The sequence below is a fragment of the Ranitomeya variabilis genome, chromosome 5 (genome assembly GCF_051348905.1).
Source record: "Ranitomeya variabilis isolate aRanVar5 chromosome 5, aRanVar5.hap1, whole genome shotgun sequence".
Taxonomy (NCBI): domain Eukaryota; kingdom Metazoa; phylum Chordata; class Amphibia; order Anura; family Dendrobatidae; genus Ranitomeya; species Ranitomeya variabilis.
The window spans coordinates 127,624,770-127,648,230 of record NC_135236.1 but is presented as its reverse complement, the minus strand read 5'-3'; the positions used below and the strand labels follow the sequence as shown (position 1 = coordinate 127,648,230).

Sequence of the window (23,461 nt, the reverse complement as noted above, 5' to 3'; positions counted from 1 at the left end):
TCCACGGAGACCACATTTTATCAAACGTTGCTATTTTCCCACGTCTTTTATAAACCCCTTTTTCCAGTTCGAGACCATGTTTTACATATTGAAGGAATTCTCTCCTAGCAGGTGGATCCTCCTTAATCCAGTTTCGTGCTATCACCTTCCGAGCCATATACAATAACCTAGCGATTGCTATCTTCCAAACATTTTCCACTCCAACTTCATCCATATATCCCAGTAAGCACACAATCGGATCTCTCGGAACCCTACATCTATACGCACTCTCCACTCTACTCAGAACCACCAACCAGAAACCAGCCAGTCTTGGACACGTCCACATCATATGATATATTCCTGCGTTCTCAGTCTTACATCTCGGGCACTCAGAGTCAGCCCGTAGCCCCGCTTTATACATAATTTCCGGAGATTTATAAACTCTATGTAGAATGTAAAGCTGCGAAAGCCTGTACGGTTCGCTTAGTGAAATTCGTGGAACCCACTCCAACACCGACTCCCAGACTTCATTCTCCATTGGGCCCAGATCTCTTTCCCATTTAGCTCTCGCTTTTATAGGAAAATTCAACAAGTGTGTATGCAATAGGTCTTTATACAGGGTAGAGATAACTCCCTTTGTAGTCCCGTCACCACATACATAGTCCAATACAATATCTTCTTGAATTCTGAGTCCAGCTCCCCTGTTTTGAGCTCCAAAGGCGTGTCTCATTTGAGCATATTGATATTCCCCAGAAGGTTTTAGCCCGAATTCTCCCTGTAACTGGGAAAATGGTTTTAATATTCTTTGTTGAACTATCTGACTAACATAACAGATTCCTTTTGCCTGCCACTCCGTAAGCACTCCCATAGCCCTCACCAGCAATGTTGTTACTCCAGTCAGGGATGCCACCACTTTAGATTAGTTTTGATGGACAGACATTTCCATGCCCTGTTCCACCACTGTCCCTCCCTAGTCATGTCCACTTTTGCAGACCTGGCCAAAAGTAGAGTGAAAACGCCAAAACATCAAACACTTTTCAACTTTGGTGGGACCATCTAGGCTTTAATTCAAGAGCTTGCCAACTTTAATGGGTATGGGGAACCTATTAGACCTTTGCCAAATCTAATATTTGAATCCATTGACTGATATTTTTATGGAAGGTCATATTACTTTGCTTTCATATTGTCTCGTATTGGCTCTGTTCTGTATGTGACATACTGTTGTGTTATTGCAATATGGGCAATAAAATGGAACTTGTCATGTCTGATATCGCTAAGGTTAATTTGCAGATTAATGACGTCATGGAGGTGCCCATCCAAGGAAGTAAATTAACTTTTTCTGCTGGAAGCCGTCGGCTTTCAGTCCTCAAACGTTTCCAGAGTATTTCCAATCACTGCTCACAGCACTGAGAACAGCAGCTGTAAGGCTACGTTCACATTTGCGGTCAGCGCCGCAGTGTCGGGCGCCGCAGCGTCGCCGCATGCGTCATGCGCCCCTATATTTAACATGGGGGCGCATGGACATGCGTCGCACTTGCGTTTTGCGCCGCATGCGTCACTGCGGCGCCCGCGTCCGGGCGCAGAGGACGCAGCAAGTTGCATTTTTGCTGTGTCCAAAATCAATGAAAAAAAGGACACATGCGGCGCAAAACGCAGCGTTGTGCATGCGTTTTGCTGCGTTTTTGTTTGCGTTGTGCGTTGCGGCGCCGACACTGCGGCGCACAACGCAAATGTGAACGTAGCCTAAGTACGCCCCGGCAGTGACTGACAGCCAGCTGAGCAGTGCAGAGCTGTCAGTCAGTGTCGCGTATGCTTACAACCACCGTTGTCAGTTCTGTGAGCGGTGACTGTAATTGCCTGCATGACTGAGAGTCTGGATAAATGGGGTTACTTTTTGTCCTAGGTGCCGCACCTCCTTAGAACACTATTAACCTGCAGATTAATCCTATATCTGCAGGTTAATTGTGTTATTGAACCAAACAGGTTCCCTTTAAATACACTTTGCAGAATCACTTACCAACCACTCTTTATTTTTATTCTTTTTTATTCTTAGAAATGAGAAACTGTATAGTTGTAAAGAATGACATGTCACCATTCATTTTACTGTAGATTTATTAACACATCTTGCGAAAAATAAGCTCTTTCTACACTGTATCTATTACTCGAGCAGCGTTGTCCATAGTCCACATCCAAAGGCTTTTCATCAGTCTACGACATCATGAAGATCAGTCCAATGAACTGCACACAAAACACTCAGCATTGCTATCCCTGTGCCCCAAAGTTTTTTGCTGTAAACCTTTTTGGCAACGTTCTGGTCTGTGGAAGGGCGCTGTGTCTTGGCATATATATTAGTTTGGTTTCTGATTCCTTTCCTAATTTGATAAGCTCAATAAACTATAGGGAAAAACTCATTACAATCTAAAAGTCACTACCCAACAAGTGTACACACTCGCAGTCCTCTTCTGTGAAGGCCACGTAGAAGCTCCGTTTCTCACGCCATGCCGTTTCTTCAGTAGAGAACCAGATGAAGAGGTCTTTAAGTCCTTGTTCTGGGCGGAGTTGACAGCACTGATCAGATTGTGATTTTCTGTGTACCATGTTCTTTGTTCTAGTTCTTTCTGCGCAGGAGGATCATCAAGAGCACAGCGCTGATGAGAATGCACAGAGTGCAGACCGTGGGCACAACAATCTCCGTCACCATCTCCATGTGGCTGGTCAGTGGGTCTAGGATGGGAAAATTCCACAATATGAACATCAAAGTATTGGATGGTCTAGCCCTGCAAGCTTTCGTCGTTATATTTATCAGAAATTCCAGACTGCTATGTGATTTACATGTAAAGCTTCCTAATAAATGTATCACCATGACTTTCCCTCCGGTAATAACATTATTTAGCATGATAGGAGGTGAAGGGATCCTGGATCAAGATGGCGATAGACATAGAATATTTACTGACAATCAGGATGGCCAGTATCACTCTTTAACATGTCTGTACCGTGTGTGAGCTTACATGGTAATGCTATGGAAAGCTCCACCGTCTCATATCTCATGGGAAAGCTATAGCAGAGGATATCACTAGATTACATTCCAACAGGTGTAACAATCTATTTCCCACCAAGATCTCTTGTATGTACAAAGACGAGTTCTCACTTAGGGCATATATAGCATATGGGTTTTTGAAAGCACATCTTACCATAAATTAGCCGCAGTAAATTTGCAGCCGCATTCCTCTGTTCCTCTGATTTTTTTCAAGAAGACAAGAGACAAAAGTGGAGTGAGCATGGAAAGCTGATGACGTAAAATCCTGGACAATCCCAAGTTGTTACAGCTCCACGACACGAGGCTTGGGGTGCTGTGAGTTTACACAGGCGCCCCTAAATCTTAACCATCTACATACAGGGATTTTTTGTGATGGATGGGCATCCTTTGCACCGGTAACCATTACAATGCAGAAATTTCTACATCCAAACTTCATTGTGCTATAACTTGTTCCATACAGCACCACCATTTTAACTTTTCTGTAGTAACACCTTAGTCCACAGTACTCTGCGACATTGTAGAATGATAAGGTATTGCAGCATCCTTCTTGACTAAACATTCCTTGAACATATCTAATAATATAGCATTGGACTCAACAATGTTGGTATTGATGTCAATGATGCCGTTGCTAGAGTGGTAATGCCGTGTCTTGCCTCTCTGTTTGTCTTGAAGAGAATCTGTTAGACAGATTTCACACCCCAAACTATTTCTATGCACATGTACCTCTGTCAAAGACTAGTCCAGCAATACCTTCACATGGCCTCCAGTACTGAGAAAACTGTGTTTGAATTAATAAGCAAATGAGGCTGAAGGACCATGGTAGGTCTGTAGCCTCACTCCAGCTCTATCCCAGCTCACTGCCGCTTGACTGACAGTTAATTTGCCTCAAGTCACACAGCTTAGGGTCTGTCAGACAAGGGGAGGCTGGGGGGCGTGACCTAGCAGGAGATGTGAGAGGACGCGTGTCGGACCTCTCCCGCTGCCTGAACGCTGATCCGGTACTATCAGAGGCGCCGCTGAACGCCACATACCGGTGGAGGAACTCCTGAGTGCCCGGAGAGTGGAGGGAACTGACCGCGCTGTGCGCACACAGCAGGATGACAAGAAAAAGGCAGAAAGAAGTCGGGATGGCGGGCAGCACGCGCTCCCAAGATGGCGCCGACAGCGCTGCTGAAGACGCGGCTAAAGCAAGTGCTGCATACCAGAAGAGGCTGGAGGTCATCGCCAGGTTGGAGCAGTTCGCGAGGACAGAGGAAGCAGGACGGATGAGGCAGGGAGCCGCTGGAAAGGTGATAGAAGAAGAGGGGATCTCAGGGGAGCAGGTTAGGATGAGGTCTGGGGCACAGGCAGAGGGGATGGTGAGTGGATCCCCTATAGCACCTATTACTACATCAGAAGTGAGAAATCCTCCATTGAACAATGTAGCTGAGCTGACTCCAGAATATGTTTCACAAATGGAGACTGGCAGTGCTGATGGGACTGGGGAGCCAACCCTGAAGGATATATTCTCTGCAGTATTATTCTGCAAAACTGCATTGACAACTCTAACTGTCCAGGTGGACGATCTTAAAGGGGAAGTTGCCTCTTTTCGCACAGCTATGCATAAAATGGAGGGGAGAGTTGAACTGTTGGAGGAACGTGTGGGAGGTGCAGAAGATCAGATTGCTGAAATGGCAAAGAGAGAGAAAAAATATGTCCAGCGCATTGTGGAGTTAGAGTTTAAAACTGATGATTTGGAGAATCGTTCGCGCAGGAACAACTTGAGAATTATTGGTGTACCTGAAAAGGCGGAAGGAAATAATCCCACTGAGTTCATAGAGACATGGCTAAAAACTAAGGTTGGAGGGGACAGTCTCACAAACCTTTTTGCGGTTGAAAGAGCTCACCGGGTGCCGACTAGACCTCTGCCCCCTGGCTCCGCCCCACGGACCTTTCTAGCTAAAATCCTAAATTACAGAGACCGGGATATTCTGCTACGGAAGGCCAGGAATATGGAGGAATTGACTATCGATGGTAACCGGGTATCTATATATCCTGACTATTCTACAATTGTACAGAAGCTCAGGATGAAGTTTGGAGAGGCTAAAAGACGCTTGCGTGAATTAGGACTGGCCTATTCTATGTTGTATCCGGCTAAATTACGTGTGGTGGCCATGGACAGGGTTCACTTTTTTCAAAATCCTGAGGAAGTGTCACATTGGCTGGACTTGAACGCCAAACGTATTGGAGCAGAAAAAACCCGCTGAAGAGGGTTTAAATGCGGTCTTCTGACCATTGTGATAGATTGGGAGGAGGAAAATTAAGTTGATGGTTAATACTGATTTGCTACTAAAAGAATTTGATGTTTGGTTCTTGTGCGCTAGGGTTGTGTTCGGCGGCGCAACTGTTTATATATCCTGTTTCTAAAGGGCGGGGGGAGGAGCGACTGGAAGATAGAGGGCAATCTATTTGTGGTGGTTTCGGCTTCTGTGCCACTGCTGGGATAGCAACAGCGCGTTCCCCTTTCTCATACAGAGAGGGAGTAGGAGTTTATACGTTGATTGTTATAACGTTGTTGGGGGAGAAGTTATTAAGGGAAGGGAAGGGTAGGGTCAGGGGTTATTTTGTAATAATGAGGGGCTGGGGGGGAGGTTTGGGTAGGAGGGCCCAGTTTAGGGGGGTAAAGAAGACCAATGGGGGGAAAGAGAGGAGAAGGTTAACTATTATGCAAAATGATGGGAGATAGAGTTAAGATTTTGAGCTGGAACATTAGAAGATTATCGAATGTTACAAAACGTAAGGCTATTTTGCAGTATATTGTAAAACAGAGACCCTCGCTGGTGTGCCTTCAAGAAACTCACTTAGTAAAGGAAAAAACGGGTATATTGGATAAGAGATGGGTGAGGAAGGCTTACCATGCGACATTCTCGGCCTATGCTAGGGGAGTGTCAATCCTTGTGCATACAAGCGTACCGTTCGAGGAGGTAGAGGTGGTAATAGATAGTGATGGACAGTACGTATTCCTTGTGTGTAAGGTGTTTGCTAGACTGGTATGTGTTGTGTCGGTGTATATTCCTCCACCGTACTCAGGGAAAAAACTACAGGAAATCCTAAATATATCTGGTAGGTGGGGTGGAGTTCCATTACTTATAATAGGGGACGTTAACAATATCATTGATGATCATTGGGATAGGGGGCAGCATGCTATGTTGAGGAAAGAGGGGAATTTGACAGCGTTCGGTAGTTATTTGAAAGAAGTGGCATGGAAAGACTTGTGGAGAGTGCGCAATACTAATACATACTGTTTCTCATGCTATTCAGCGACATACGGCTCTTTATCTCGTATTGACATGGCCCTAGGTAATGAAGCAATGGATAGGCTGGTGCAAGAGGTGAATTATTTGCCTAGAATAGTGTCGGATCACAGTCCAGTGGTAGTAACAATTCAAATTGAAGGCCTTGGGGGGGGATGGCTAAATTGGGGTGGAAGTTGAATCCCTTCTGGTTGCAAATTATTGATATGGGGAAGATTGGGGAAGAGATAAAGGAATTCTTTAAATTTAATGATGGTAGTGCAGCGAAACATGTGGTTTGGGACACCATGAAGGCCTATTTGAGGGGTATATTATCTAAAGAGATATCTAGACATAAAACACAAACAAGGGAAGCTGACAAAGTGATATTGGAAGAATTGAGGGCAGCAGAGGCCGCACTTAGTAATTTACGTTCACAGGACACCGTGAATCGTATGAAAACGGCTCAGGAGGAGGTAAACAAATTACACCTACGCAAAGCAGAAAGGGCGAGAACTTTTCAAAGAGAGGCCTTTTACGCGGAAGGAGAGAGGGTGGGTCACCTTCTCTCAGTGGTAACGTCTGCACAAAGGGATTCGTCACACGTACATGCGCTAGAACTAGAGAATGGTAGTATTGTAACACAGGGGGCCCAAATCTTAGATGGTTTTAAGGGATTCTATAGCAAACTGTATGAATCGCATACCGGGCAGGGAGAAGGTGACATTGACAGATTTTTAGAAGAGGCAAGTTTACCTAGATTAGAAGCTGAGGATAGAGACTGGTTAGATGGGCCGCTTACGGTGGAGGAGTTGGAGGGTGCCTTGAGGTCCATGGCGGGGGGGAAGGCCCCGGGGGCCGACGGCATCCCTGTTGAAATTTACGGTGTCCTTTCTGAGGAGTTGTTGACCAGATTGTTGGGGGTGTTTGAGGAGTCACTGGAGAGGGGAATATTGCCTGATTCCATGAGGGAGGCCATTATTGTGGTCATCCCTAAACCTGAGAAGAACCCACGACTGCCGGAGTCATATAGACCAATATCACTCCTAACAACAGACGTTAAGATTTTGGCTAAGGCCTTGGCGAACAGACTGACCCGGGTGATAGAAAAGGTGGTCCATTCGGACCAATCGGGCTTTATGCCTAATAAATCCACTGCCATTAACTTGAGAAGGTTATTTCTTAATATGCAGATACCGGCGGAGAATGCTGGGGGGAGGGTGGTGGTCTCCCTCGATGCGCATAAAGCCTTTGATAGTATAGAATGGCAATACCTGTGGTCGGTTCTGAGTCGCTTTGGGTTTGGGCCGGTTTTTGTATCATGGGTGAGGCTCCTGTACTCCTCTCCAGTGGCTACAATTAGGGTGAACAACGCACTGTCAGATGGTTTTCAGTTGTTTCGGGGTACGCGGCAGGGATGCCCGTTGTCCCCGTTGCTGTTTGCTCTGGCGGTGGAGCCTCTGGCAGCGGCTATCAGAAGGTCTCAGTCGGTAAAAGGGTTTGTGTATGGGACAATGGAGGAAAAAATTGCTCTGTATGCTGACGACATTCTGCTTTTTCTTGAAGGTCCTGGGGAACCCTTGAGGAATGTAATTACATTAATTGAAGAATTTGGGCAAATTTCAGGGTTGATTATCAATTGGGACAAATCAAGTGTTTTACAGGTGGATAGAGGAGTGGATTGTACTAGGGAGGTGGAAGAGGGTACCAAATTAAGGGTGGTTTCACAATTTAAATATCTAGGGGTTCAGGTGTCTCTCCCTTTGAATAGATTTGAGGAGCTCAATCTTGAGCCATTAATAACCAAATTACGTGCCAAAATTACAGCGTGGAATAAGCTGCATTTGTCGGTAGTGGGTAGAGTAAATCTCCTGAAGATGGTTGTGATGCCACAGGTTTTGTATATTTTACATAACTCTCCGGTTTGGATCCCACGGACTAGATTTCGTAAACTTAAATCAATATTTGGAGAGTTGGTATGGGGTGGGAGGTGCCCGAGAATTAGGCAAGAGATACTGCAGCGACCTAAAGATGAAGGGGGACTTGCCCTGCCTAATCCCTGGTTGTATTTTTTGTCGGCGCAGAGCCAACATCTTAGGGGATGGGGGACAGAGCTTGAGGAAGGCCGGGGTCATAACAGTTTGATGTATATTATTGGCATGTGGCCCTTGGGTCAGGGCCTAGAAGCAGGACTATTCAAGAAATTTGGGGCTCGTCTTCACACTATAAATTTAATTCATAAGGTATGGCAGACGCTTAAAAGAATAAGAAAGGTTGAGGGATTCACAGAATTTTCACCTATTTGGGATAACCCTTCCTTTCAAGAATTCAATCATATGGAAGGATTGGGGGAGTGGAGAGAAAAAGGCATTGGGTTGATAAGTCAGTTGATGCAGAATGGGAGCCTTAAGCCTTTCGATATGCTACAGCAAGAGTTCCAGTTCCCGGGATTAAAACTATACCAATACAGATGGGTTCAACACGCATTTCAGGCACAGAAGAGGAGGGGGCCTATAGTGATCCAGAAAGATCTAATGTTGGACTTTATATTAAATAATAATGGAACAAAAGGGGCTATATCCGAAGTATATGGAGATCTGCTACACACCTTTCTACTAGATTACCCTATAAAGGCCAGAGGGAAATGGGAGGCCGAATTGGGGGAAATAGAAGATGATAGGTGGGAATCTATCTTAGAATACATACCCAGGTTATCAATGAGTGAACCTGGGAGAATGTCACAATTGTATGTGATAAATAGGGCCTATAGGACACCTGATATGTTGTTTAAAGCCGGATTGAAAGATGATTCTGGGTGCCCTAGGTGTTCTCAGTCTCAGGCGGGCATACTACACATGTTATGGCTTTGTCCCAGACTATTTGCGTTCTGGGTTGTTGTGCTGAACCAAATTGGGGTGATTTATGGGTGTTCGATTCCCAGGGATCCAGTGGTTTGTGTACTTGGGTATGTGGAGGAAATCCTGACCGACGAAATTGCCAAAATGGCTATAGCTAGATTACTGTTCATTGCGAGAAAGGTAATTGCAAGGTATTGGATTAGGGAGGAACCTCCTACTAGACGGGAGTTTATTGCACAGGCTAATCATATTATCCAGCTCGAAAAAAGTATATATAATAAAAGGAACAGAATGAGCTTCTTTCAAAAGTTGTGGCAGCCATGGCTGGACGGGAACAATTAAGAGACTGTGGTAAAAAGTTGCGTATATTATAATATGTATGTGTTATCTCTTTTCTTTTTTCCTCTTTTCAGGAGTAATGTTTGGGCGGAGTTGGGTCTTCAGAGGGGAGGGGGGAGGGGGGGGGAAAGTGAGGTTTCTTTTAAATCAAAAACACAAATGTACCCTGTTTATTTGTATGAATACTGATGTCTTTATTTTGCACAATAAAAATATCTGATTTAAAAAAAGACAAGGGGAGGCTGCACTAGGCCGATTTCTCAGTAACAGAGGAACAGACTTGACCATGTAATGGTATTGCTGGACTTGTCTTTAGAGAGCAACATGCAGACATAAATAGTTTGGGGTGTGAAATCCTGCAGACAGATTCCCTTTAATCTTCTACAGGAGCACGTAGCGGCTTATGAAAGGGTTTGTCTCATCTGGATATGGAGTACTGTTCCATACTGCACATAGAAGGAATGGTACAATAGGATCAGTGAGCACCCAATCAAGGAATATTTATCTTGCAAAATTATTTTCGAGCAGACACAAACACAATTTTATGTATAAATTACCCCAACTTCATATCAACATTTTGAAGAGCATCCCTCAGAAATGAATCTTGTGGTTTGGAAAAGCTGAATTGTTATGTATGTAAATGTGTATCAATGGTTTGTCCAATTCCACTTGACATTATTTTCCACGTAAAATACAATGTTCATATTTTCGGATGTTTTTATATATTTGAATCCAGTGTCTGATTTGCAATATTAATAAAGAACAAAACATGAAGTCTAATGGATGTGATTAATATTAGTAATATACAATTCATACACTACAGAGGTCAAACAGTATTTTAAATGTCATCATCGAGGCTTTGTTCTTTGCCTCTTTAGACTTTTCCATCATTTATTAGGCATAAGATACTCACACATACAGCCAAATCCCCTTCTTCCCAAAGTCTTACTATGGACCAGGAAACCGAAGTATTGAGTGGTTTCTCGTGTTTTTGAACGGACATGAAAAAAAACCACTGTCTGTAGACCCATGCTCATGAGATGAGTCAACTAGTTTGGTGGGTTCAGTTGTCAATCTAATATCTATGGTAATACTCAGCCTGATACCTATGCATGTTTGGATTGGTAGCGGTCTGACTTTCATCATCCCAGCACTTCTCTCTCATTATTGTGTCCTTTGTCTGCTATTCGCGTGGTTGGGACAAAGTTGCAATACCCTAAACACCTGCTACTAAATGCACAGAGCAATTTAAACAATGAAGAAACCACTGAGCTCATAGATCCCTGCCTCTTAACACCCAGAAATCGATATAGGTACTAACTGTCTAACCGTATACCAACCTGATATTGATACCAAACTTAGAGTCCATCAATGCAGAGATGCTCCCATAAGACTCAACATTTATTCCATTATGAATAAGGCATAACCTGCTGAAACATGCAGGTCAGCCTCGTAGAATCATCTTTGCATTGCTGAACTATTTCTAAGTTTGATGTTGAGAAGTCTGGGTCCAGGCAGATGTCTATGCAAGTTAGCGGTGAGCTAATTTTTGGTGCATGTTCAATCGGATATTGAAGTCCTATCCTAAGATACGAATAGACCATCAATTTTTACAGAACTTGAAAACATATCATAAATGTCTCATGAGAAACCCTTTAAAAATAACTAGAGGATTTGCTATGAATGTCTAATAGGATGTGGGTCGCACCTCTGGGCCCGCACCAGTGCACGATGGCTGTGATACAGTATGTAGGCGGCTTTCTGCCTTCACTGCTATGATAGTTCCGTAAACAGCCCAGTGGGGCATTCGGGACCCCTTTAGTTTTAGTAGACCTAGTGCAGAAGAGAAATCTGAAAATACTAGTGCTCACCAGGAATGCAAAAGTAGAACTTTTTTATTCCTCATCTACATGAAAAAGCAATATTTCAACATTTTATTGTCTCGGCTTGACAAAGTCCATAAAAGTAAAATCATGGTGCTGGAGGAATAAAAATCCTACTTTGCTGAGCTTGTTGCTCTGAGTGCTATGGCCATTTTTCTATTTTCTATAGCACAGAGAAGGTCCCCAATTTGACACGTTATTTTAAGTTATCCCCTCACACTATAGATTAGTGGCACTGCACACTTGCATACACAGCTCATATCGATTTACCTTCCGCTAGGAGTTGGTTGGTAGTAGAACATGTCTCTGTAGAGATTCGATGCCAGTTTTCCACCTGAAGATAAATTTTAGTAACTTAATATGTGATCTATCTGCATAAAGGAAAGTATGTTAACATATACATACTTATTCGGCTTATACCAAAAGGATATATTTGCATAAGCTGACTTCATGGAGGTTTGTGAATATGTTGTAAATGTATATCTGGGAATACTCCTGATGTATACATCCAGTGTGTACAAAAATGACATTTAGGCCTCCTAAATGAGTCAATGTCTCCAGTACTTGTGGTGACAGTTTTCACACCTTCTGAAGACACTTAAACACGTAGACCCATTCAAATGAATGGGTCTTCGCACATGTTAGTGTGTTTCCATGGAAACAGAAGAAAGACGTTCCAGCTCCGTAAAAATTTGACTCTTTATTAATCCATTAAAAATCCTTATGTAAATATAAATCCTTGCATATATGCGAATGCCTAGATGTAAGACACATGCGACGCGTTTCGATCGTGCCCGATCTTAATCAATGCATGCTTTGTTCAGGAATGCGGTAATTCTTATCTAGTGGTCTTGGACCAATCCCATAAGCAATTGAAGTCACATGACTATTACCGCAGGTCCTGAACACAAGATTCTCACCGCCAATATACAAGTGACAGGTAAATACAATTAAAATAGAAGAACCATACACAAACAATAATAATTCTAAAATACATACATATAATGCAGTTGATGGCTAGCAGTAATGATACATAATTTCATTTTTTCTGTTAAGGCCAAAAGGATGTCTCGTTCGTAGGTTATACACCCAGAAATCTTCCCTTGTGAGAAGTCGTCTTATGACGTCTCCCCCCCCCCGCTGCGATAAATTAACCTTTTCTATGCCCTGAATCGTCATCTTAGATATGTCTCCCATATGACACGTAAGGAAATGTTTGGCAACAGCTGATAAATTTCTATTCATAACATTATTGTTAGTTAAATCTCTTAAATGCTCCGCTATTCTTGTTTTTAGCTTTCTCGTGGTGCACCCTATATAGGACACATTGCAAATAGTGCAATCAATCTTATAAACTACATTAGTTGTATGACAATTAATAAATTCTTTGATATGATATGTTTTAGTTTTCTCTTTATCTTGAAAAGTACTTCTTATTAGCGCATTGCGACATGTACTACAAGCGGTGACACCACATTTAAAAAAGCCCCTACATTCAAGCCAAGTTTTGGAGACCGACTGAGATGAAAAAAAGCTAGGAGATAATGAGCTGCCAATAGTTGGTGCTCTCCTTGCCACAACACTGAGCCCATCCTTCAAGATTTCTGAAAGCATGTCATCCTCCCGTAAGATGGGTAACCTATTCAAGATTATGTTCTTAATTTCGTTAAATTGAGTGCTAAATTGAAAGCAAACATATGTTTTTTTTCTCCTTCTCTCTTTTCTTCTTTTATTTTCTATATCAGTGATTAGGAGACTCTCTTGATTTACTCTCCACTATTTTCTGCGCTCTCTCAAGGGTCCAGTTTGGGTACTCTCTTTCTCTCAATCTTACCCTTAAATGATTAAGGGTACTTTCACATTTGCGTTTCTCTGATCTGCGGACGGCTGTGGACTTCCTCCGTGAAGCCCCGCCCTCGGCCGCACCTCCGCCGCTTGCTCCGCCTACTTCTGCATGCCGCCCGCATGCGGCCTGCGTACCTATCTTTAACATTAGGTACGCAGGTCGTGCGGCTGTATGCGGAGGCTGCCGCATGCGCCGTTTTGACGCTGCGGCGACCAGCGTAGGACGCAGCCTGTAGCATTTTTTTTTTTATCCGCAGCGTCAAAACGACACATGCGGCAGCCTCCGCATACAGCCGCACGACCTGCGTACCTAATGTTAAAGATAGGTACGCAGGCCGCATGCGGGCGGCATGCAGAAGTAGGCAGAGCTAGCGGCGGAGGTGCAGCCGAGGGCGGGGCTTCACGGAGGAAGTCCGCAGCCGTCCGCAGATCAGGGAAACGCAAATGTGAAAGTACCCTAAATTCCTTCTTTCTTACTTTTTCCCCACTACAATTTCTCTTCAGTCTTGTGTACTCACCTACTGGGATAGATTTTGAAGTGTGTCTTGGATGGCTACTTTTTGCATGTAATAGTGTATTCCCACTCAGGGGCTTTCTGGGTGTATAACTTACGAACGAGACATCCTTTTGGCCTTAACAGAAAAAATGAAATTATGTATCATTACTGCTAGCCATCAATTGCATTATATGTATGTATTTTAAAATTATTATTGTTTGTGTAAGGTTCTTCTATTTTAATTGTATTTACCTGTCACTTGTATATTGGCGGTGAGAATCTTGTGTTCAGGACCTGCGGTAATAGTCATGTGACTTCAATTGCTTATGGGATTGGTCCAAGACCACTAGATAATAATTACCGCATTCCTGAACAAACCATGCATTGATTAAGATCGGGTACGATCGAAACGCGTTGCATGTGTCTTATACCTAGGCATTCGCATATATGCAAGGATTTATATTTCCATAAGTATTTTTAATGGATTAATAAAGAGTCAAATTTTTACGGAGCTGGAACACCTTTCTTCTGTTTGCTATGATTACCACTCGTCCTGGTCCGAGATGAAGTTCCGAGCACCTACGTTGATCGGTGAGCTGGCTGTGGCTTTTTAAGCCATATATTTTTTGTTTGTGTTTTCCTGGACCTTGTGTACATGGGCAAAAAACGCTGACATGTCCTTTTTTTTATCAGCAGCACTGGACGCAAAACGTCCCGCACATGGATGACATCCATGTGTCATCAGTATGCCATGTACCAGCCCACGGCTGGGGGCTGATGTTACTAATTTGAGAAGGAGGCTAATATCCCAAAAGGTTCCCAGGCTATTAACTTTACTTTAAACTTTACTGGTTAGTTTACAGGGGACCCCATAAAAAAAAGTAGGGTCCCCCTATAAATTCTAACCAGCAAAGGCTAAACAGACAGCTGTGGGTTGATATTAATAGCCTGGGAAGGGGCCAGGAATATTGGCCCCCCTCCTAGGCTAACAACATCAGCCCTCAGCTGCCCCAGAAATGGCACATCCATAAGATGCACCAAATCTGGCGCTTAGCCTTGCTCTTCCCACTTGCCCTTCCCACTTGCCCTGGTGCTCTGGTAAGTGGGGTAATAGGTTTGGGGTTGATGTCAGCTGTTTTATGGCTCTTTGTACTTTTCCACACTGCAGTACTTTGCTCGTCAGGGCAGAGAAGTACACCTGCGTAGGTATGCAATGCTGGGGACACACTGTGGATGACAGGGACGCGTCATCCACACGAAGTAACAAGGAGGACGGCATCGCAAGAAAAAGGGAGGCGCCGGACCATGACTAGTGACACCTCTCGACCAGATTGCTCCACAGGTGAGTATAATAAAAGGGTTATTTTTTTGTCTTGCAGGTAAGTGTGTGAGCAGATACACAACATTATAGAATGCTGTATATCAGGCCTGAAAGTTGGTGGTCTTATCTCATATCGGTCAAACCTGGTGACAGGTTTGCTTTAAAATGCTCAAAACTATCTGCTCCCTCCATATAACACAAGAGATGCTCTCACAAACTCTATTCCAATCCTAACTGCTAGTGATATCTCCTCACCCCAAGGCTATTGAAGCATGGCAAAAGTAAAAGAAAAAAAAGTTTTTAAAAATATGAAAAAAATAAAAAATATATAAGTTCAAATCACCCCCCTTTCTCCCCATTCAAAATAAAACCATTTAAAAAAAAAAATCAAACATACACATATTTGGTATCACCACATTCAGAATCGCCCAATCTATCAATAAAAAAAAGATTAACCTGATCGCTAAACAGCATAGTGAGAAAAAAAATCGAAACGCCAGATTTACGTTTTTTTGTTGCCGTGACATTGCATTAAAATGCAATAATGGGGATCAAAATGACGTATCTGCACCAAAATGGTATAATTAAAACCGTCAGCTCGGCACGCAAAAAATAAGCCCTCATCCAACCCAAGATCATGGAAAATGGAGACGCTACGGGTATCGGAAAACTGCGCAATTTTTTTTTTTTTAAGCTAAGTTTGGAATTTCTTTTACCACTTAGATAAAAAAGAACCTATACATGTTTGGTGTCTATGAACTCATAATGACCTGGAGAATCAAAATGGCAGGTCAGTTTTAGCATTTAGGGATCCTAGCAAAAAAGCCAAACAAAAAAAGTGTGGGACTGCACTTTTTTTTGCAATTTCACCGCACTTGGAATTTTTTTCCTGTTTTCTAGTACAAGACATGCTGAAACCAATGATGTCGTTCGAAAGTACAACTTGTCTCGTAAAAAATAAGCCCTCACATGGCCACATTGATGGAAAAATTAAAAAAAGTTATAGCTTTGGGAAGGAGGGGACCGAAAAAACGAAAATACCCTGGGTCATGAAGGGGTTAAGAACTTGAGACAACCTCTTTACCTGTGTGTGATGGGTCAGATTACATTTTTATTTTAGAGCAGTGGAGAAACGCTTACCTCTCTGAAATTAGGAAATCCATTGGCTCGAATGATCTTTTTGTAGAATTGTACAGATGCCTTTGGATAACGTGGTTTGTTTTTGCTCTTAAATTCAACATAGTAGAGTCCAAATCTTTCTGAGAAGCCTTCATCCCACTCAAATTTATCGAGCAGCGACCAAGCTGTGTATCCTTGGATGTGAACGCCATCATTTATAGCTGCCACAAAGAGACACAACTTTCACTACACAAAGTTTGACTTTTAATTTCATTTTCACTGTGTAACATTATAGACTCTTGCACGGTACTAGCTGCAGTATTTGTCTCTTATGTCCCTGGGCATCATGCATATGGCATGGGTTTTTTTTTGTGGTGTTCATGATAAATGCTGCATTATATGTTTTGCATATTCTACATTGTCATAAGGAACAATATATAGTTTCAATGCTAAAATTGGGAGACATATAGACTGGCTTGGACTGGCCCACAGGAGAATCCTCTGGTGGGCCACCCCCCTCATATATGAGCAGTACTTGGCACTATATACTTGAATCTCTATGTACAGACAAAGGCAGCATCTTATTAATTTAACAATCTATTTTGTTCATTGTTACAGTGGGGGAAAAAGTATTTAGTCAGCCACCAATTGTGCAAGTTCTCCCACTTAAAAAGATGAGAGGCCTGTAATTGACATCATAGGTAGACCACAACTATGAGAGTCAAAATGAGAAAACAAATCTAGAAAATCATCTTGTCTGATTTGGCAATACTAGGAGACCCCCTGAGCATGCGAGCAACGAGTATACTCGCTCATCACTAATCATTATGCTGAAAGACCCATCCAAGTTTCATCTTCAATGCCCTTGCTGATGGAAGGAGGTTTGCACTCAAAATCTCACGATACATGGCCCCATTCATTCTTTCATGTACACGGAACAGTCGTCCTGGTCCGTTTGCAGAGAACAGCCCCAAAGCATGATTCACAGTACGTATGGTGTTCTTTGGATGCAACTCAGCATTCTGTCTCCTCCAAATACGACGAGTTTTGTTTCTACCAAACATTTCTACTTTGGTTTCATCAGACAATATGATATTCCCCCAATACACTTGTGGATAATCCAAATGCTCTCTAGCAAACTTCTGACTGGCCTGGACATGTACTGGATTAATGGGGGGGACATGTCTGGCACTGCAGGATCTGAGTCCCTGGTGACGTAGTGTGTTACTGATGGTAGCCTTTGTTACAATGGTCCCAGCTCTATGCAGGTCATTCACTAGGTGCCCCCGTATGGTTCTGGGATTTTTGCTCACCGTTCTTGTGATCATTTAGACCCCACGGGGTGAGATCTTGCATGGAGCTCCAGATCGAGGGAAATTAGCAGTGGTCTTGCATGTCTTCCGTTTTCTTATTATTGCTCCCACAGTTGATTTAATCACACCAAGCAGCTTGCCTATTGCAGATTCAGTCTTCCCAGCCTGGTGCAGGGCTACAATTTTGTTTCTGGTGTCGTTCGACAGGTCTTTAGTCTTCACCATTAGTGATGAGCGAGTGTACTCGTTGCTCGGGTTTTCCCGAGCACGCTCGGGTGGTCTCCGAGTATTTGACTGCTCGGAGATTTCGTTTTCATCGTGGCAGCTGAATGGTTTACAGCTACTGCCCAGCTTGAATACATGTGGGGATTCCCTAGCAACCAGGCAACCCCCACATGTACTTAGGCTGGCTAGTAGCTGTAAATCATTCAGCTGTGTCAACAAAAACTAAATCTCCAAACACTAACAAATACTCAGAGATCACCCGAGCAACGAGTATACTCGCTCATCACTATTCACCATAGTGGAGTTTGGAGTGTGACTGAGGTAGCGGGCAGGTGTCTTTTATACTGATAAGTTCAAAATGGTGACATTATTACAGGTAATGAGTGGAGGACAGAGGAGCCTTTTAAAGAAGAAGTTACAGGTCTGTGAGAGCCAGAAATCTTGCATGGTTTTTAGGTGACCAAATACTTAGTTTATACCATAATTTGCAAAATAAATGTTGCCAAATCAGACAAGGTGATCTTCTGGATTGGTTTTCTCATTTTGACTCTCATAGTTGTGGTCTACCTATGATGTCAATCACAGGCCTCTCTCATCTTTTTAAGTGGGAGAACTTGCACAATTGGTGGCTGACTAAATACTTTTTTTCCCCACTGTATATACATTTATGATTGAGGATAATGTCATATTTGCATGTAGCTGAAAAGTGGGGCCCCCAAAAGCCCAGTTTATTACTGATGGGTCCTTGGCACCCCAGTCCGATGCAGCATATCTAATATATAAAGCTGAATGTCAATCACTGTTTATCGTTTATTTATTCTTATATGATGTTTAAATATATGTTTATACGATTAAATAGAAAAAGTATGTATGTATGTCCGGGATTGGCATCTGCACCGTCGCAGCTACAGCCACAAAATTTTGCACAGTCACACGTCTGGACCCCGAGAGCGTCATAGGTTATGTTGTGAGGCGAAAGTTTAACCCCTCGCGTTCCAATTCACGTAACATTTTTGCCCCTAACTACATAATGGGGAAAAGTGAAAGGAAAAGTGTTGGAGGCAAATTGACAATTGCCAGATGTGAACAAGGGGAACTTAAAGAATGAGAGCGATGGCGCCAAAGAGTATATACTGTACAGTTACTAAGGTGGGGCCCCGACATGGGATACTCACCACACACGGGGATATAAACACACACACAAAATGCGCCACACACTACCACGTGCTTGAACATATATACCACCCTCAGCACACATTTCACCACACATACACCAACCTCGCCACATAAAAGTCGAAACACAAAAGTCGCCAGTCAAAACTCACCACACGCAAAATTCGCCACATGCAAAACTAGGCTCACGCAAAACTCGCCACACGTGCAAAACTCACCTCATGGAAAACTCGCCACACGCAAAACTTGCACACGCGGAAAAATTGCCACATGCACAAAAGTTGCACATACTCAAAACGCACCACACATAAAACTCACCACGCGCAAAACTCGCCATGTGCAAAACTTGCTGCACACAACTTGCTACACTAACCTGTCACATGCAACTCGACACACAAAAAGTCGCCACACAAAACTCATCTCACAAAAGTCGCTACATGCATGTCGCCACACGCAAATCAGCACACACAACGTGACACATGAAACTCGCCCTAAAACACACAAGTCTGGTATTATCCTTCAAAAATAGAACTGATTAATAAGCAGACAAACTACAAGAGCAACAAATGTACCATATAGGAAATACGGCAGCTGTCAGTCACATGACCTGTCTATTATGTGTATTTGTGAGCTAATATATACTGCCAGGGGGGAGGGCCTCCTGTTGGCTGGGGATTTATCAGGCTGCCAATAGCAACCAATCACAGCTCAGCTTCTATTTTGCTACAGTTAATTAATCTGAGCTCTGATTGGTTAATATAGGCAACATAGGACATTCTCGGTACAATAAAGCTTGTGTGAGGTAATAGCATATCAGTTAGGGTGTGTTGGTGGAAAGGCTGATGTCAGTCATATTACCTCTATGTGAGAGGATATAGAAACTGCCAGCTACAGACTATTTTTACCACAATAATGCCTCATAAGAAAAGGAATTCCATGGCACGAATGTCAGCTGATGCGAAAAGAAAAGCTGCATTAATGGCCAATGAAAAATGTGAAGACCAAGAAACAAGGCTGACACACATGAGAACAGCAGCTGCTTCCTCAAGAGCCAAAGAACTTTCTGAGCAGAGGGAAGTGAGGCTTGCAGACAAGAGAACAAGAGCTGCTTCCTCAAGGGCCAATGAACTTTCTGAGGAGAGGGAAGCGAGGCTTGCAGACATGAAAACAAGATGAAATATATGTTGTGAAATGCTTCTATTAGCTTAGTTTTTGCCTTTTAATAATTACATTTCTATATATTTGTTTTGTGGTTTTTGTGTGCAGAATAAATTTTTGTTAACACATTCTATTTTGCTAACAGCAGTTATTAACCCGGGCGAAGCCGGGTAGTACAGCTAGTAGAACAATAAATTTCCACTTTCCATCTATGGCTGTCTCACCTTTCAGCATCTCATTGATGTAACCTTTGAGGTACTGTATTCTCCATTCATCACATAGCTGGGTACACTGCATTTTCTCTGACACTCCATTCTCTGTTACTAGCACCAGTGGGTTTCCATATTGAGTCTGACAGAAAAATATTGCAATAAAATTTATCCATTGAATGCAATGTGCTAGATTAACAAATATGATGGAAAACTGAACAAATAGAGGTGAGAAACAGATAAAAAATCCCTTTGAGGCCATATGCAGCAATAGAGCCATATTCAATCTCCCAAGTGCCTACAGTATGTACTGTGGAGCCATGGGCACTACATGTGCTGCCTCTTGCCTACTGCAGGATATTCAATCTTATAAGCAATGGTTTGAGGCAAGAATATTTACATCATCTGGCACAATTTTATATCCTTCATATGTTATAAGCATATAGAATGACCTTGTTGGTTGTTTCAGGACTCTGCAAGACTTGTATGGGTCTGTAATTTGGTCTTAGGCTACGCTAAAAACATTAATTTTTTTTTACATAATTTTACATTTTGAGCTTCCATAAGCAGAAATAAATGCCAAATTCCTATAGGAATTTAATTTTCTTTTTTAAAAAAAAAAAGTAGGTAGCCCGCAGGGGGAAAAAATCCCGTTTTTTTTTTTTTTTTTTCTTAAATAGACCTTTACGTAAAAATTGCTGAAAATACGGATTATGTTTACTGAATTAGAGATGTCAAGAAATAACATATAAATTACCTTAACAAAATTTAGCAGTCTGCGGAAACCCCATGGGACAGAATACAGCCACTTTGACTCTGGCTCAGGCCACTTGGGGTCCACCAACTCTGTCAGATCTCTGTCTGTGAAGTAACTTGGCCCCTGTGTGGATGGGAAGTTTCTGCTTGTGATATATCTGGTGGTGAAGTGACCTACCCCAAGAAAGTCACTTGTACCTTTAATATAGGCCTTCTCTTGAGAGGTTAATATAGGAAGTCTTGACATCCCCAGACCCTGCTGTATGCTCTTCTGTCCTGAAAGTAGGAGATTTATCATACATGGCAGTGGGAATGCTTATACTTGATAAACAGTTTCCTACTTGAACCAACAGAACAATAGGACTTTGTCAGTCTAATGGCCCGCACTGATGGGCTCACTTGCCTATATATTCTTTCATGATCTGTGGGTAGTCTCCATTGTAGAGAGGATTGGCAAACCATCCAAAATTAAATTGTACAAATCTTTCTGCAGCTTCAATGTCCTTCTGGTTGGAGATATCTACTGGCTCTCCCCACTCTGTAGTCAGCGAGATCCCTATCATTCCTGTAGATGAGGGAACGCAAACAGAATAAATGCAACGCAGTGAATACAATGGACTGTTTTTGGGGGGCAATACGGTCTGCATTTTTCTACATTTTATATATTACATACTGTATATTCAGTTTAACAAAACATGTGTAATTGCAATAATTTTCTGAGAGAAATACTTCCCTTTTCTGGAACAATTTCTGCCATGACTACATGTAATTGTAACATGGTGCCAACCTCCTGGGACAGCACCCAAATCCAGGAATTTCGTGCAGGATCTAGCATGGTTGGAGGGTGCGCACATGCCTTTGACACCTGCCTCACAAGCCAGGTAACCTCTGTGACGTAACTGACCACATAAGCTACTTTGAGATCAGAGGTGGGATCCACATCGATCAGGAAATATGGAATATCATGTGGATAGGTGATAAATTGCTCACGGTGGAAATAATAATTTAAGTATGCACGTAATTTTATTAGGGATTTTCAAAAGTTGCCAGATCAACGGATCGTTAAAAAAAAATAAATGCTAGTAAGCACCCAAGTCTGCATCCTAGCTGCCTTGGTGATCTCCGTCAACACTGAAAGGGATGACTGCTGGTCAGTTGCTGCGGTCAGGTGTCTAATTGACAGGACATTATTACATCCGGTGGGATGATGTCCCGTTTATTAATCACCTGACTACTGCACATCTTAACTCTTAATTATAGAGCCACACAATGCAAAGATTGATTAAATTTCTCCTCTTTTTTATCTGGTTTCATATGTGATTTTCATATTGCCCCACCTGTTACTTGCCACAGATGAGTTTTGAACACGCATCACATGCTTGAAACAGTTGTCTACCCACAATTTTGGAAAGATGCCAACAATTTTGTCTGGCCCACTTTGGGGGTTTTGTGTGAAATGATTTCCAATTTCCTTTTTTTATTTTTTGTGTTGTTCCAATACACACAAGTGAAATAAACATGTGTATAACGAAACGTGTAATTGCAATAATTTTATGGGAGAAATACTTCAGTCGTCTTTTTGGGGTCTGAGTGTTGCAGCCGCAAACATGTTCCTCATAATAGAGACAGACTGTTTGTTTTTCGGGGCGGCCTGTGGACAAGTCTTTCCTTGGTTTCTCTGGCTTAGAGCAGGAAGATAAGACTCTGCTTACAGTCCTGCCCTGGAGCACGGGCATATCATTAACTGAAAACGTCTAACACTGATTACACAAGAACCACAAGATGGATTTCTTCACCCAAGGTATCATTTTAATCAGTGTAACAGCCCCAACCTGACTGTCTGCAGTTTACTTAGCAAAATCCTGCTGACACGTTTGCTTTAAGGAATTGAGTACTTGTGCCTCCAATAATCACCAATAACTATAAATAAAAGTTCATTAAGGCAAGCCAAGAATCGGGGAACAAAGATTTGAAAGTTTGCTTACTAGTGATATGCTGCTTAATCCCCAGTTTTTCAATGTGGTTGTCAAAGTAGGGCGTCCCTAATAAAAAATTATCTATGCCTTACACCATCTCTTACTGCTCTATTAACCAAAATATTGATTGATTTTACTCACTTATATAGCGCCATTAATCCCACAGCGTTTTACAGACATTATTGGCACTGTCCCCGTTGGGGCTCATAATCTACATTCCCTATCAGTATGTCTTTTGAGTGTCTTTGGATATTATGTAATTTAGTGAGAACAGACCAGTTAATTTTTAGAGTAACGTAAATGGTTCATACCTTTCTGCTTGCTGCGCCAATGTTTGTCATAACTGTGCCAAACTCTAGCATGTGCCTGCAATATATAAAGATGTGGTTAAAACAGGCCCAAGGCATAGTCTATAATTTTGATCTTAAATTATTTTCATTGTATACAGTATTTAAATGTATATGAATGTCTTCCATATGACTTTTGTGTAATTAAAAGCAAT

The 23,461-nt window shown here is 42.4% G+C and overlaps 2 protein-coding genes across 4 annotated transcripts in view; one reads left to right on the top strand and one right to left on the bottom strand.

The window, feature by feature from the left end:
- Window positions 1-2,849, top strand: part of ZWILCH (zwilch kinetochore protein) — a 132,317-nt gene extending 129,468 nt beyond the window's left edge. For 2 of the 3 annotated variants that reach the window (XM_077263259.1, XM_077263261.1), the window contains exon 19: window positions 2,592-2,849. The gene's annotated coding sequence lies outside the window, so the exon portion shown is untranslated. The other variant, XM_077263260.1, reaches the window with a different exon arrangement.
- Window positions 2,571-23,461, bottom strand: part of LCTL (lactase like) — a 65,960-nt gene continuing 45,069 nt past the window's right edge. The window contains exons 9-15 of the mRNA XM_077263262.1: window positions 23,271-23,325; window positions 21,387-21,548; window positions 20,985-21,259; window positions 20,243-20,369; window positions 16,171-16,370; window positions 11,639-11,702; window positions 2,571-2,703 (exon numbers count right to left, since the gene is read on the bottom strand). Coding sequence (XP_077119377.1) covers window positions 2,588-2,703; window positions 11,639-11,702; window positions 16,171-16,370; window positions 20,243-20,369; window positions 20,985-21,259; window positions 21,387-21,548; window positions 23,271-23,325 — 999 coding nt within the window. The 3' untranslated portion in view covers window positions 2,571-2,587. The remainder of the gene's footprint in view (window positions 2,704-11,638; window positions 11,703-16,170; window positions 16,371-20,242; window positions 20,370-20,984; window positions 21,260-21,386; window positions 21,549-23,270; window positions 23,326-23,461) is intronic.